The sequence below is a fragment of the Bombus bifarius genome, unplaced genomic scaffold, assembly GCF_011952205.1.
Source record: "Bombus bifarius isolate JDL3187 unplaced genomic scaffold, Bbif_JDL3187 scf7180000007977, whole genome shotgun sequence".
Classification (NCBI taxonomy): domain Eukaryota; kingdom Metazoa; phylum Arthropoda; class Insecta; order Hymenoptera; family Apidae; genus Bombus; species Bombus bifarius.
The window spans coordinates 1,226,411-1,242,094 of record NW_022884362.1 but is presented as its reverse complement, the minus strand read 5'-3'; the positions used below and the strand labels follow the sequence as shown (position 1 = coordinate 1,242,094).

General features: G+C 40.0%; 1 protein-coding gene across 1 annotated transcript in view; it reads right to left on the bottom strand.

Annotated features, from left to right (window-relative positions):
- Nucleotides 1-246: 246 nt before the first annotated feature.
- LOC117204294 (1-phosphatidylinositol 4,5-bisphosphate phosphodiesterase epsilon-1-like) overlaps nucleotides 247-15,684 on the bottom strand; it is a 36,745-nt gene continuing 21,307 nt past the window's right edge. The window contains exons 5-16 of the mRNA XM_033441551.1: nucleotides 14,600-14,827; nucleotides 10,404-10,861; nucleotides 9,045-9,330; nucleotides 8,431-8,639; nucleotides 7,184-7,479; nucleotides 5,600-5,826; nucleotides 5,114-5,341; nucleotides 4,484-4,708; nucleotides 3,723-4,026; nucleotides 2,988-3,342; nucleotides 2,374-2,697; nucleotides 247-1,950 (exon numbers count right to left, since the gene is read on the bottom strand). Of these exons, the coding sequence (XP_033297442.1) occupies nucleotides 447-1,950; nucleotides 2,374-2,697; nucleotides 2,988-3,342; nucleotides 3,723-4,026; nucleotides 4,484-4,708; nucleotides 5,114-5,341; nucleotides 5,600-5,826; nucleotides 7,184-7,479; nucleotides 8,431-8,639; nucleotides 9,045-9,330; nucleotides 10,404-10,861; nucleotides 14,600-14,827 (4,644 nt within the window). The 3' untranslated portion in view covers nucleotides 247-446. The remainder of the gene's footprint in view (nucleotides 1,951-2,373; nucleotides 2,698-2,987; nucleotides 3,343-3,722; nucleotides 4,027-4,483; nucleotides 4,709-5,113; nucleotides 5,342-5,599; nucleotides 5,827-7,183; nucleotides 7,480-8,430; nucleotides 8,640-9,044; nucleotides 9,331-10,403; nucleotides 10,862-14,599; nucleotides 14,828-15,684) is intronic.

Genomic DNA, 15,684 nt, shown 5'->3' with positions numbered 1-15,684 from the left:
ATCGGTAGCTTGGCTTTCTTTTTTAAAGCTATTCGACTGCAGATGCGCGTGGTTTCCAATTTCACGTCCAATCAAACTCTGTCTGAACCGATGATACCGTTTGTCATCAACACCGGTTTTGTCTCCAAGTAACGGTTTAAAGACTCGGATTATGCGGAATCAAGAAGCAGTGTCGAGTATAATTAGGCATCTTTTCGCTTATTCATCATTTATATCGTAACGTTTGAATGCTGATTACTGGTGGAGTTTTTTTTTTTCTTTTTTTCGAAACGATACGAACGATATTCGAGGTTTCTTTCGTCAAACATCGCCTCAAAAGCGTCGGATAATTTCGCATTTGCCTTCCGAAGATTCGATTTACCTCGAATGCAATGATTTATCGTAACTTACGGTTGGTTCTTCCGAGTGGCGAAGATCGATGAAATCGATGTCGCCCTTGACTGCCACTATGACTTCCAAACCCTTAATTTTCTTAAGGATACCTTCTTCAAGTGAAGGGCCGCGTTTAAAATATCAGACTCGCGAATATCTTCGCCATCGGAGTGAACTTCCCTCCTACGACCGTGCATCAGTAGACGATGTCTCAGCCCTCTGGAAGTTGGATCGGAAAGCGCTTCCGAGACAGGCATCTTCTCCTTGCTGGAACCTGGCAAGGAGACCGATCTTCCTACGGAAAAACCTTTGCTGAGCCTATCCAAGGTGGCTGGCAACAGATGCCGCCTCGGTATTGCTTGTTCTCTTTCTCTCAGAATGAATCTTCCGAGCGTCTTCCAAAAGGCTTGAGTACTGTACACGTTCTCGTCGTCGCGTAAAACTCTCAATTGTCGACTGCCGCTACCAACGGCTCCAGCTCCTCCCCATTCGAGTTCTTCCACCAGAGCAAACTTCATCGGATCCTCCATTCTTCTGGCCTTCACTAAAGCCTGGGCCAGAACATCTTGCGCAGAGCTGCTTACAGGAACGCGAAGTATCGCGTACGGTATATCCGGCGAAACGTTATAAATGCAAACTAAGAAGGTGTCAGCTTCGTCCCAGATATGCGTGGATGTGTCTCTTTCGGAGTCGAGCTTCGAGTGTCCAGCTGTACTCCTTATAGAAGCCAGCCAGGCTCTGCTGCTAGGATCATCGCCTACCCTCTTCAAGAGGAAACGCCCCTGCCCCTTCCATAAAGCCTGCGCTTGCAATGGGTGCTCCGTTGGATCTAACACGCGTTGAGTCGGAAGTTCTTCCCTGTCTCTCTTCTCCCAACCACGAGAGACCTCTTCCACCAAAATATATTCGTCGACCCGATCCGCGGATATTCCAGCTTTCTGAAGAGCTTGTAACATTACCTCTTGCGTCGTACTATCCTGCGTGACTTTTAATATGGTGTACGGTTCCTCCGGTATCACGTGATAAACCATTAGGAAGAACATTCTTCTCTTCAGCGTCACTCCACCTAATCCAGGATCCACCGTGGTCAATTTTTCCGGTTCCTTACCCGATGACGGCCGCTTCGACGACTCTTTGTGATCACGGCAACACGTGTTATAATCGAGACTCTCCTCTTCCAAACGGGAATAAATGAACAGCGTGGACAGAGCCAAAGGTTTGTTTTTACAGGAACGCAAACGTACGTGTCTGTAGCCGGGCTTCAAGCATTTCAGCGGAATGACCCTTTGGGCGATCAAATGATGGGAACTTGCTTCGACGATGCCGAAACGCAGAAAGGCAAGGTCTTTGAACATTACTTGAAAGCAAAATTTCTCGTTCCAAATAGGATTCAGCGCGTTGTTTTGTATTATTTTCGTTTTATGCTTGGCACAGTCGATCGGAATGCCGACTAGTTCGATTTCGACGTACGTGCTGGCGACGAAATTTGTTGGGGAAACATACTGGCCAGAGACTATTGAAAGCGTCAGGTGTGCCGAATGTAGCCCGTCGAATTCTTTATCCCAAGGATTGAAGCGTCTAGAAACGAGTTTCGTATTTTAGGCAAGCGTGCGTTAAAAGTCGGAGAGATATATGTATGTTTCGATATACTTCGATGTATTTCAATTTTTCATATTTGTACCAGAGTTTGTTATCACTAAAATTCCAAACTCAAAGATTTGAAAGTCCTAACAAGAAGTCGAACACGATTCTCGATAATAACGAAATGTCCAAATTAAATGAAAATCGTTCATAAATTCGATAAATTCGACAAATTCGATAAAATATACGGAGATATTTGAACTATTCTTAATACGGAAGCAATTTATCGTTAATAATAGAAAATTATCGAATCGTAGGACAATGCTCTCGCATTGAAATAGTTACGAATATATCCATTTTGTAATAATTCGAACGAATGGAAGATTTTACAGAAAGGGGGATACATATTTCCGTGCATACCTATACATCATATGGCCTTTGTCCCACATAACCGAAGGTTTCCTAACGTATCCACATTGCCCATTTTGCTCGAACATAGCGGCGTTTAAATTTAATCCGGCGTCGTCGGTTTGGTAATTTAGTGCTACCATTTGAATACCAAAGGCCCAGAAGATCACGGGATTGAAATTTGTCGAATCAATACGCATTCCAGCCGGATACGTTCGAATTAACTGAGTTTCTGCATGGGCGACAACCCCTAGAGGTTGTTTTCTGCAAATCTTCTTCGCTGTGCTTTCATTCAACGAGGAACATTGAAAGCAGGCTGGAACTCCGCGCGTGAATCTGAAATATTTGACGACATTATCGAACATCTATAGGTAAAAATTCCGAATCTTCGTACTACGTAAGTAACGACGGTACTAGGAGTAGTAGTCGTATCACGTTACACCGATCACGCGTATCGATCGAATTGCAAAATCATTCGAATAACGTACACGGTTCAAATACTATCAAGAGTTCGCTAGAAACGATCTATTAAGGGTAGACGTTGAGGTTCGAGCGGTAGCGGTAGCGTATAGGTCGCGATTCGTTTCAACGATCAACGTTACGTCGAATTACGATAGAAAACCAACCTGAAGAGATTTTCGATATTGCTGCCGCCGCTTGCGAGCGAAGCCGATGTCGATAAAGACTGTGGCGATCCGGAAGAGGCACCGATGCTGGTAGCTCCTATTCCAGCGATGCTGTGTCTTTGAACCGGTCCAGTGTGCGGTTGATGTCGCACCTTCCCAGTGGCCGTTGTTCCTGGCGTAGTGTTCAGCCCGCGAAATTTAATAGCTTGCAAGTAAATCACCAAATCCGAAAGTTCTTTGGCAATTTGGCTACTTTGTTTTTGCGACTTATCGTCGACCGCGGAATCTGACTTTAATCGACCATGGGGCACCTGCATCCCACCCAAATACCTTTCGTAGCTGGAAATGGAGTTATCTGGAAGGTAAAACTTTCGCGTTAGGTGGTCGCTCGTTAATTAAGTAATTGGTTAAGTTCTTGTGCTCGATAGTTTCGGATTAGTTCGTACGATGGTTTTGACGTAACTAAGTTACTGCTAGGTGAACGGAAAAATGACTGCAGTTGCTTCGCCGCTCGCATTAAATTACCTGCGCTGTAGCAACATTATTGTATGTCGTAAAATATCACTCAACGAGAATTTTCCTTTACAAGAAAGAGATATTTCGAATTTTTAAGCGTGTAATAAATCGCGATTTACGAAATACGTAGGATATCCGCTTGAACGAAACACGGATCAGCTGTGTTTTAAGATAAATATCGCCGTAGTTAATTAAGAGAACTAGGAGTAGAACATTTACCATCGATATTGTCATCTTCGTCGTCATCTTCCTCATCGTCGTCGTCTTCGCTAAAATATTCGACGACGGAAGCGCTGCTTACGTCGGTACGCATTTGTTTCATAGACGAAGCTCGATCGGACATGAGCATTTTTCCACGATGACTCAAGGGAGCGTGCGTCAAAGGACCAGCGGGTTCTACCACCATCTTCTTGTTTTTGATTAATATTCGGTAGCGCAATTGCGACGGCGATGGCAGTTGAGGGTCGTCGCTAAAGTCCGTCTCAAACAGGAACTTTGTCACCAGTTTTTCTCCAAATACCGACTGAAACAGAGTTCGCGTAACTTTGCCTCTCAAAGTTGCTTTCGTTTTTCTACAAAAATATCCCTGTTACGTGAAACGTCACGCGCAGGTAAAAGAGGTACGAATCGCGAAACTTTGACGAAAGAAAATCGACGACGGAAAATTTGCTTGGCGATCGATATCGTTGCACTAAAATCGACGGAATAATATCATTTTTATATCAAATCGTATAGACATTGACGCGAAAGTGATTCATAAAGCGAACGTTCGGTGTTTTTGAGCAGAGTTCATTTCGTCGTCGATTTCGAAATATTTGCCTCGCGATTTATAAACGACGACGGAAACAGAAAGTAGATAAGAAATTAATTAACGGACTGTGTCATTGTTGTAACGACGCTCGCTTCGTTTCGCTCGGTATCGCTCGTTGTCCGAGTACATGCGATTAATCGAATGTTTGAAATAATAAAAGATAACGTACTTGAAATATTTGGGCCATTCGAGCTTGTTGACTCTGCGAACAATGATTCTCGATGGAGAGAATCACGGGATATGGAGAACTGACGAAAGCACTTCTATCAATCGCCTCTACGACCAAGCGAAATGGTATCTTGGTAGTGAAGGTGTGACCATGGTAAATAACGGGAGAGCCATCATCGCCATCCCAGCAATCCAGCTCTACACACCTACATCCTGTTAGTAGTACCTGCAAAACCAACTTACCGTCACATCGAGTATTTTACCTCGTAGATTTCACCTACTGCAAATACTTCGAAATCCCTTCAACGTTTCGCGAACGAAAACCGGATTACATGTTTTTTTATACAAACAACCAATTGAGAGAAATAATACGAATACGTTTTAATTATCGAAATACGGCAACTAATATCTCGCGATATCGTACAAATCGGGGACGATGCATTTTAAAGCGCAAAAAAATAAAACGCGCGTTACACAATTTTATAATGAAAAAAAGCAACAAGTAGGTTTCGTATATTAAAAAAATGTCTTTTTCTTAATTGCACGACCGTTTCTCCGAGATCGTATCGCGTATTTCACATTTGCGCGATAGAGATCATCGTTGAAAAGACGAGACCAAGCTTTCGTTTACCTGAGAGTAAAGCTGCACCGAAGATTCTCCCTTGAGTTGATGGCCAGTTAAATAAGTATTATGCGAGCTAGCGATGTAATACTGGGACAATGGTTGCTGCATTTCAGTCTCGAACGGCGTCGCATACTCGTTTGGGAAGGCATAATTGTCCTTGTCCATCATGTACCGTGCAAAGCCCTCGAAAGACAAACACCATTGTGTACGTAGTCCTGGGTCCGGTTCGTGTCGCTGGAATCAGAGCAAATCGTCTCGGTTGATCGTGCTACTCGCTATATCTTTCTACGCCATTGTATCGCACGGCACGATCTCAGGATAACAGCAGTTTGTCATAACTGTTACGCATCCTAGTTTCAAGCAATCGAGTACCGCGCTATGCTGCTCGCTGATCTGGCCGAATATCGCGGCTTATAATTCGGTAATCGACACGATCGAACTCGAGACGAACTATGAGAAAGCAGCGATAGGTTGTTTTAAATCTTCGCGTACCTTAACCAGCGCCTTGATCTCGTCGTCGGTTAGTTTTTCTTGCTGCCGAGATTCCAAAAACTTAGTGAACGTCGCCAGGGTGATAACTTGCGATTTCGAAGTGTCAACGCCAGAACAATTATTAACGATGCTAGCTGCAGCCACCGCGTCGAAAACTTGTTTCTTTTGAAGATTGCTGCTGGTTTTGTACTCGTGACAGTCTATGGAGTTATTTCTCGTCAAGAGACCTGTTTAAAAAATATTTGCATATTTATAATGCCGTCGACGTGCAAACAGATAGAAACGATACGACGTTGTTTTTATTAAAACTTAACTTTCTAAACACCTTACGTCTTAAATGATTATTTCTATACATCTTTGTCGAAAACAAATACGCGTACACTGACATTTTCTTCCGCCAATGAGACGATTGCGATCATCTTTCAGCTAAGTTAATTGATTTATTAAACAATTTATCGTTACACGTACAGAATGGACTAATGGCTTTTGGTCGTTTCAAGTATCTTTTTTATATTTAGACGTATGATAAAACTTTATTTACGAAAATTGTGCCATGTTACGTAATACGTCAGGAATAATTTCTTTTTCTTATACTCCTTTTTACTTCCAGCGGAGCAACGAATGTTCGAACGATCTCAACGAACGATACGAGATAGTTCGATATTAAACAAAGCGTTTAAAGTTGCGTGTATTTGCGTCGACGTTAACATCGCGACTTAAGAATGTTTGTCTATACGTAAGAAAAATCAGGTATTAAACAGAATTCAAATAAAAATATGCTAAAATACTTTAGACAATGTATTTATGTAACTCATTTATAAAGTCTTTATGATACATGATAAACTGCTTTATTCGATCAACTTTATGCTAGAGCGTGATACAAAAATATCTGTAGCACAAATTATATAGTCTATGTTTATCCTCTAGACTTTCATATAGTATAATTTCATTATTTTATATTAAATACTAATCTATTCTATTCGTTACATACAAATTCATACTCTGTTATTTAATATATTTTTATAGGTCCATTTTCTTCTAACAGTTACAGCAGGTATATCAGATCGGTCTATACAAGATGGGTATAAGAAAACAACGAGAAAGACACAAAGTTAAATCCACTGCAACGTACGATGTACCTATTTGGTGTTAGTTCGTACGATCTCTTGCCAGTCCGATGATATAGCTTTTCGATCGCGATGATCTCAATGATTCGTGAGATCGCTTTTACGTATCACGTGTCTTTAACGAGCGAACAAAGCTTTTCGCTAATCTGATATACGTATGCGTGACGTGTGTGACGTGTATGTATGTACAAATTAACAGTAATCACTCTCGTTACAATATAAGTTTGAAAATAATTAAATACAATTTAAAAAGCGAAACAAAAGTATATTTTACCCAATACAGATTTTCGTTGTATGTAAATACATTTAAAAGCAACGGTTTACTTTTCAAACGAAACGTTAAATCATAGATAGAGAGAAAATTAAAATAAAATCACACGTATAGATTAGGTTCGTAAGTGGAGATTTAAATGAAATTAGGTTTAGAATTCGAAAATATTCAGTGGTGGAAACTGACCGATTCGTTGAGGGGTTGCGTCACTGGTTTGCCTCAACACAGGCGGCCGTACATTAAAGTCTCTCAAAGAACCGTCGCTTTGACTACGACAAGTGATCGCCAGTTGGCCGAATAGGTCGCGTAAATCCTTTCTTGCTCTCAGGCTGAACGAACGGAACAACGCGACAAACTCGACGAAGTTCAACTGAGTTTCATACATTATGGAAGTGGCACGTGTCTTCATTTGCCAAGATGCTTCCACTCCACCTGACATTCCAGATCCGTTTTTATCCTTGTCCCTGGCGACGCATAATAGGCTGTGTAAATATCGTTTGAAAGGAAACATGTTATTTCAGTAGACTTTATAGAAATTTAAGAGTTTTAAGAATAAGCTGCAAATTATGGACGATACTCGTTTTTCTAAATGTCAACATTTTTGTACGATGCTCACTCTTCTCGCCATACATGTATGTACGTTTAATAATTTATAGTACAGCGAGTTTATAGTCCGCGCGTTGTCAAAATTACGAAATATTTAATACAGTTTAGTTTAGTTTTGGGTTACGTTAAGTCTCATCTTTTCCCACATATTACAAATTTCTTCGTACTCGATACACGCGTTCTTAGTTGATCGTTTAATCAATTATAAATTAATATAATTTTGATTGCAATATTTGTACATGGTAAAGGGTCGGACGAGAAGAGACAAAGAGACGATTTTTACATTTTAGTAATGTTTTTCGTAGGTAGGTTTGGTTACCTTGTTGAAAAATAAATAACGAATTATGATTTTATTCCATGCTATGATTCAATACTTGATCGAATGTCTCATAAACGCGTAAAGATCCGCAGTTTGGCTGTTACGAATGAATACACGTTTTGAAAATCAAATACCAATATCGATAATCTTTTATCAGAAATTGTATGAAAAAATACGAGTTTAAATCGAATACAAATAAACGGAACGAACTTTTCATTCGGTTCGTTGAAAGAAAAATTAATTTCCATTAATTACTTTGCAGAAGGTACGTATGTATAATATAGTTCTGCGATTTAATTAGCTCGCAACGCAAAGAACCCGCTAGAGATACACGAGCGGAAGGCATTTCTCTATCTCTTGACAGCTCCAGCGAATAATAGCGTGCGATTAATCGACTGCGCGAAAGTAATCGACATCTACGAAGAATTTTAGAGACGAAGTCTAGTTGTTCTACTTCGCTTGTTTCTGTCGAATTCCTTATAAGACTGAAAATTATCGGAATCCTTACCTTTGAAAGCTGGAGTAAGGCAAGTTGGAACTAATAATTCTTTCGGCGGATCCAGGAGGACTACGTGGGGGAACTCGATCTCTGCTGGACCGTGGAGATGCTGGTATGATTCTCGTCAAGGATTCTCTACTACCCGTAATATGCCGAGAAGGGACCACTGTTAAGCCTCCATCCGGAGACGAAGTGTCATATTGTTTTAGGCTTAGATCCTGTTTTAAATAATCACGTGCGATTCTTTAGTTCAGTTCTGGCTCTAATCTGACGCAGGGACTTGTCTTTTTTATAAAGATTACTCGATCGACTTTGAATCGAACTGGCCACCTCGTCACGGTTATCAATGACTTTATAGGGTATGTTAATTTATGAAATTATATCACGATGTACCGTGACTTTGCTACTCGTACGTGTTAAATATTTATTCTTTATTCTTGGAAAGACGTACGTAATATTTGTACTCTTCGCACGCACACGCATGCGAAAAGCTCTCGCGTCGATCGAGCGATCGACCGGCGATTTTGGTATACTTTTGCAAGGAAACTTTTTTAAACGACAAGTTCCCCCGTCTTCTTCATTTTTTGTCTTTCGTTACCGTATAAATTTTTGATCGAACAAACCTTTGTTAACGCATGAATATTGCCGATAGATTTCGTTTTTTTCCCTTTAACGTTTCGTTTGCGGAGAGCGCTGCTGCTCGTCGGCGAAAGCGTGCCGATACTTTCAGTGGTGGACCAGTCGCGACCGCCAAAAGCTCTAATAGCATCAGCTGTCATTGGCTCGATACATCCATCCTCGAAATAAAGCTGAAGGTATTTTTCTTTTAACCATCGCGATCTACGATCTGTTAGTTGTTGTTGCCGTTTCAAGCCTCGTAGTATCCAACAAAGACCCATGTACCAAATTCTGAAAAAGAAAACACAGTACCTTCCATCAAATTTATTTATATTACATTATAGCGCAACTATATCTCTTTGTTTAATACCGTTAAAAAAGATACACAATCGTTCGTATGTAACGCCGCTCGCTATAGAGTCTTTATCCGATATTATCGAATCGTTGATACGAATCATGTCAAGAGGGAAAGAGAAAGAACAACGACGCGGTAATAACTCTTTCGATAGTAGTTCCCTTTTTTAGCAGTACTATATTTGTCAATTTAGGTAAACTCGAGAAAATGGCTATTCCGTGCACGATTCGCAAGCTGCAGTAGTAACGTTGGATAAAGGTTTGCCGTAACGGTATATTCCCTGGAAAAAACGAGCGGAGCGTTTCGCTGATCTAGAGCTAATGCATCTTTTCCTCTAACGCGATCCAAAGGTAACTTTTCGCGAGGTCTATTGTTATAAATTTAGCTGGTATCCGCACTGGAAATTTACCGTCGAGCGTAACTTTGCTAAAACAGCTTCGAGCTATGCTTTTGAATATGCAAAACTCGAAATTTGCAACATTTAAATTACAAACAATTTTCCCCATAAAATTAAATAGTTAATCTCCGTAATCACGATTTAATTAACAGTCGTTCGTATCATTACGCTTTGTTATTTTAGGTTTCTTCGTTATTCAATTATTCACGAAAATCAAACGTATCGGAACGGACCAAGTATGTTTACCGAATTATACCATCGAAATACAGTTTCATTTGTTCGACTCTTTTTACCAAAACATCGTTTGTCAAGTTTAAAAAAGTTAAAGCTTTTAGAACGATTGCTTGAAATTGACAAATATTATAAAAAATAAATAATTAATTTCCACCGTATAATTTAAAGTTATTTCGTTGACCACGTATCTCGGTCGATGTTCAATTACTTTTGCAATTTTCTTCCGTTCTCTCGCGATATTTTCTTTTATCTATTTTCGAACGTGTCGAATAAATTTCGTGCAAACTGGTTTCCTACGTTCTACTATTCTGTTCGATATTGCTTTATATCACATACATATATACGATACCGTGGAAATCACAGAGCCACGCTACTTACTTGCTAAGCGCAGGAGGGCAAAGGAGAAAGATCAGTCGATTGTCCGGCAGACTGGAGCCGTACATAAGGCCGATACATGAATCGGATCCAGATAGACCGTATCTCTTGTAAATGCTTCTGAGGTCGGTCTCTCTGTCCCGATCGCAACAGCCGATCATGACTTCCTTGACGGAGCTCAGGTCCAAAAATCCCTCTTCCAGCGTCACGGAAGCGCAGTCCGTCTGTTGCATGGTATATCTCCCTACTAAACCGGCCGATACCACGTCTTCTGGATTGGCAGTTAGCGAAAAATCTGCAGAAGCTGTACCTCCCAGCTGGGCAGTTTTCAATGGACTCCAGGGTGGCTTTTCCCACACGAAGGTACCGCAAGCGCGATCCACTCGCGCGAATACTAAGGCCGTCCTCGTCGTACCGCCTTCGCAGTCCCAATGCACCAACGTTGTCCCGTGATGCAATACCTGGTGGAATCGAGTTTTCGTATTATTGCTTCTTCTTCGAATACCATCTAAATATCGTATTATCCGATTAAAAGAAACACGGGAGGAACACGGTAAGAACTTCTTCGTTTATTTTTCCATTTAGACGTCACCCGATGGTTAGGATGGAAAAAGAAGAAATTGTTGCTTGGTCCAAGATACAAGCCTGCCAAAAATAGGCGATAGATTTATGAAATTTTATAACTAAGCGTTGAAACGTTCGTTCGATACGGTGCAAAAATACATAATACGATACGCGACATATTTAGTCTCGCGATACATACAAAAGTAACTTTGGTACGGACGATGAAAGCACATACATACATACATACATACATACATACATGCATATACGTACGTATATGCATATAGGTTAACAGTCAATTTCGAAAATATAGTTTCAAGGAAAATACATTTACGCGATGTATCTCGGATCTTTGCAGTATCGTTAATATTACAAATTTTCCTGTTTTTTTTTACTCGAGTCGTAGAAATGTTCTTTTTGTTGCGTACGAAACAAAATGCTGTAATGAGATTGCAGTTTCTCCAGAAGAGCATTCGGTAAATTGTCGTAGCATTGTGGAATGAAATAACACGCGGACGAATATTCGTACCTGAAAATCATTTAAGCCACAAGGCAACTATCGTTTGACAAACGTATCCTTGTTTATCTTCTTACGGTGGAAATTTTACAAACTTCCGCCAGTCGATCGTCCAGACGTTCGACGACAAATCCTTCGGTTTCTCTCGCTTTATCGTCTCAGGCGATAATTTCTCGGATCAGTTGATTCGAGAGACGATCGTGTTTAAATTATTCGTTGAAAATTCATCAGGGTCGGTATCTCGGCGAAGGAAATGTAACGAAAGCCCGAGGAATCGCCACGAAAATCTCTTCGCGCGATTCCACCGATTATAATCTCTGGCTATTAAATCGTTTTAACGGTATCTGTGCAGTTGTGGCGCGTCGAGTCGTACTGCGGCGCAACGCGCGGCAAAACCAGCATACATCGTGCCTGTGTTTATAACGCTGATGGAACTTCTAATGCACTTGGAACACCGTTTATGCGGTCGGCCATAAGTGCAGTCTACGCGGACATTTATAAAAGCGTGCGCGGTATGTGAAATTATTTATCTTCGTCGAAGCACGGATAGATTAATCGACGATGCGTTAACACACCACGAGTCAACGACGAATATTCACGACGCATAAACAACGACGTAGAGCCCGGCGTTACGCTCTTCGAATTTAAGTCTCTCGTCCGCTATATTTTTCGTCGCCGTGCCCCGCCGTACCAACGATACGTTTTCACGGATTCGTTGATTTCAAACAAGTAACGCGTCGACGACGTCTATAAAACAAGCGAACGCGAGCGTAAAACTCGAGCGTAAAATTCGGAAATCCCGCTAATCATAGAAACGGGTGATAATTTCTATTAAAACGTACAGTTTTGTAGAAAAATGTACAACGAACGCGAAAAGTAGATGATCTTTAATCGCTAATAAATGTCGTTCGTGAGACGATATTCGAGTTGTTAAGTATAGTACGTCCGATTTCTTGATACGTTGATATACACTACTAATATCACCAAGATCGTTAAATATACACGCGTGTGTAATTTTTGCAATATTGTTACGACGTATGCAAGTATTTATCGGAATTGAGGGTATAGATACGAGAGGAAAGATAATCGATTAGATAGGAAGGAAAATTAGCAAAATTAAGAGCATTAGAGTCGCGATTAGAAGCACGAATAATCGAAGGTGCTTAAAATACGAGATGATCGAAATATGAGATTTTCAACTGTTTATAACGTTCAGATTTACAAAGTGAATGTTAATGAAGATGAATTCCGAAGATGTAAATTTAGGAATGTGACCGACAAAGTGGATTCAGGACGCTCGAGCTTGTTATAGAAAATTGATTTACGTAATTCTGGAATAGACGAAATGTTCACGTTTTCAAACAACTCGTATAGGTACTTTACGGAGATGGTATGAGTGGAGATAAAAGAGTTATTGTCTAAAAGAGACGCAAGATAGTTGTGTATACGTATGTATAAGTAAATGATTTCGTTAACGTACTAAAATCGAATCGTTAAATATTTTCGAGTAAACTCAGCGCAATAATGATATGCGACGTAAAAATTTTATATTAATTTTTTAACCTTATTCTCTTATCTTTTTTAATTTGATTAATACTTGGATCGATAAAACTTTTTATTAGTTTTTTCTTCTATATTTACGTAATACAAATTTTTCTGCTTAATAAACGTTCTATCGTAATCCATAAAAGTTCTATCGCAGCAAATGTTAGTAACGAATTTGTTAAAATTAATTACACGACATAGAATCAACGAGTATATCTTCGTACCACAGTGATCATTTCGAGATGTGTTTTTGTCACTTTTGTTTCTTTTTATAATAATAAAATATTGATAAAATTCGAAGTAACCATTAATAGTTTTTCGTACATATTACAAGTTATGAACATATAAAAAGTAGATTTCTATAAGCAACTAATTGATGCGAAGACGTTTCGTACGAACAAGTGACCTGGTTTCGCCCCTCTAACCTCTTCTTTCGACGTCTTCCAACTTTAATCCTTTCCATTTCTAGCTGCTTTCCTCGCTCGCTTCCCGATCTTTGACTCCTTTCGCTCTTTTTCTTTCCTCTCTCCCTCTCTCTCTTTTTCTCTCTCTCTCTCTCTTGCTCACGAAATATACCTGAGGTAGCACGGTAAAGTTAGTCCCTTTGAAATCCTTTTGAAGTGTGGGAAAACTACGCTGACGACGTCTTTTATCTTAAGCCTGCACCATGTCCAGCAACTACAAAAGTAGCTGGACGTTGAAATATTAATATTTGGAAATCGTCCGAGGATAAGGTCGCATCTCGACTATGTGCGCTTCTTTTCAAGGTTCCTACTGTAGTTTCATCCGTATGCATATGACGCGATGTGACGCGCATAAGTAGCTGGAATTTAGAATACGCGATCGTTTTTATTTTAACGAATCCAAGTAGACGTTTTCTATTCTCTTTGAACAAATAAGCGCTTAATACGGTAAATTAAATTCATTTTCATTCGAAAAGTACGCGTTCAAGTTGTGACATCTTTTTGTTATCAGCGATTCCCGTTTCGTTAAATATTATATTATAGTACTCGCGGATTTTCTTTATTCACGCAATACTTTACACGGAAATGTTTCTATTTCGCCTTACGCCGTGTGATAAATAACATTTTCTTTTCATTTGTAAAATATAACGTTGTATTTTATTTTATATTTACCGTATGTACTAGCGATAGTTCATACAGCGTATGGGTCGCTATATCGATAAACGCGATATCGATAAAATAGAGAGACACGATCAATAAACCTTTTTATAATATAATAATAGAATTCACTGCCGTCGCTTGTTCTATTATCACTGTTTCTATTTTTAGCTAATTTCAGCAAATTGATTTTCCAACTATCGATGATTAAATTATACGATGCAGAGATAAGTGTGCACCGCGTTTCTCAAATAATAGATCGACGACAAATATTTGCATTCTCGAACATCGCGCAAACGTTTCAAGCAATTAAAACGCATTGCGACGTTGATCGAGGATCGAGACAGTCGAGTAACAAAATTAGGGACGTAATACGGTGAAAAGAGGAAAGAAACGGAAACGAACGTCGTACGGAACACGTTCGTTAGGACACAAATCGCAACAAAGTTTACCTGCAAAAGATGCAGATCCATTCCGGAGTGCGGTGCAGCGACAGGAAATAACGCAATCCCATGGTCGAATGTGATCGGTTGTACCGGCTTGTAGGAATCGAGATCGAAATGATAGTCGTTCTCGTCACATTCTTCGGCCATGTAGGTTTGCTCGATCGCGGTCGTATGAATGCTGAGCGTGCGATGAAGCGAGCCAGTCGTCGCGTCTCTGCCTCGAGCATGTTGGTGCTACATGAAAATACGATAACTTCGTGAACATTTGCAAATATTTCGATATCATCGAGCGCGAGCTTTATGGTGTTTCGAATCGTACGTGAAACGGAAGGCGTATAATTTTTTAAGCGAAAAGATTTGTTCCTAAAAGATTTTGTTTCCTAGAGTAACAAAATAATTCTAAATGTACGATTTAAAAAATATAATTATTTCCTTATCGTCAAGATTTCTCGCGTCCCTGGAATCGGATACAAGAGGTACGCATTTTCGACTTTTTATAGGGCATCGATAACAGCGTTACGTATAATGGCATTCGAAGCGTGAAATTTATAGCACTAAAAATGCTATGAAATATTTTTCCACGTAAGACTTTATTTTACGATAGTCGTAGACTTTTCCTTTCAGAGACCTGTTTAAGCTTTCTCGATCATTTATAACCACCGAAGAACAGCTTCGAATATATTATTCGCGCGTGTATGTCTAGTAAAGCTATATAAAGATATATTAATATCGATATTGCCTCGATTAATTTGAGATTTATTTCACGGAATCCTGTTCCCACAAAAGGTAGAAGGATGAGACGGCGTACCGAGTTCGCCGCAATTATCAACGCGTATGTCACGCCACGTGATGTCGAGGTGTCGCGTCAGATCAATGGAGAGAAAAAGACGAGCGATCGACGACTTCCGACAGATCCTCCTTTTCCATTTCAACGACGACGTGCCTAATTAAACGTTCACGTTGCGCGCCTGAATATAATTACATATTGATTTTCGCGTATAAATTGCTCCGTACAATTAGAATATTCGTATTATATCGACGATTTACCGGGAGAGTGGCACACCTAAAAAATTATGACATCTACGTAACAA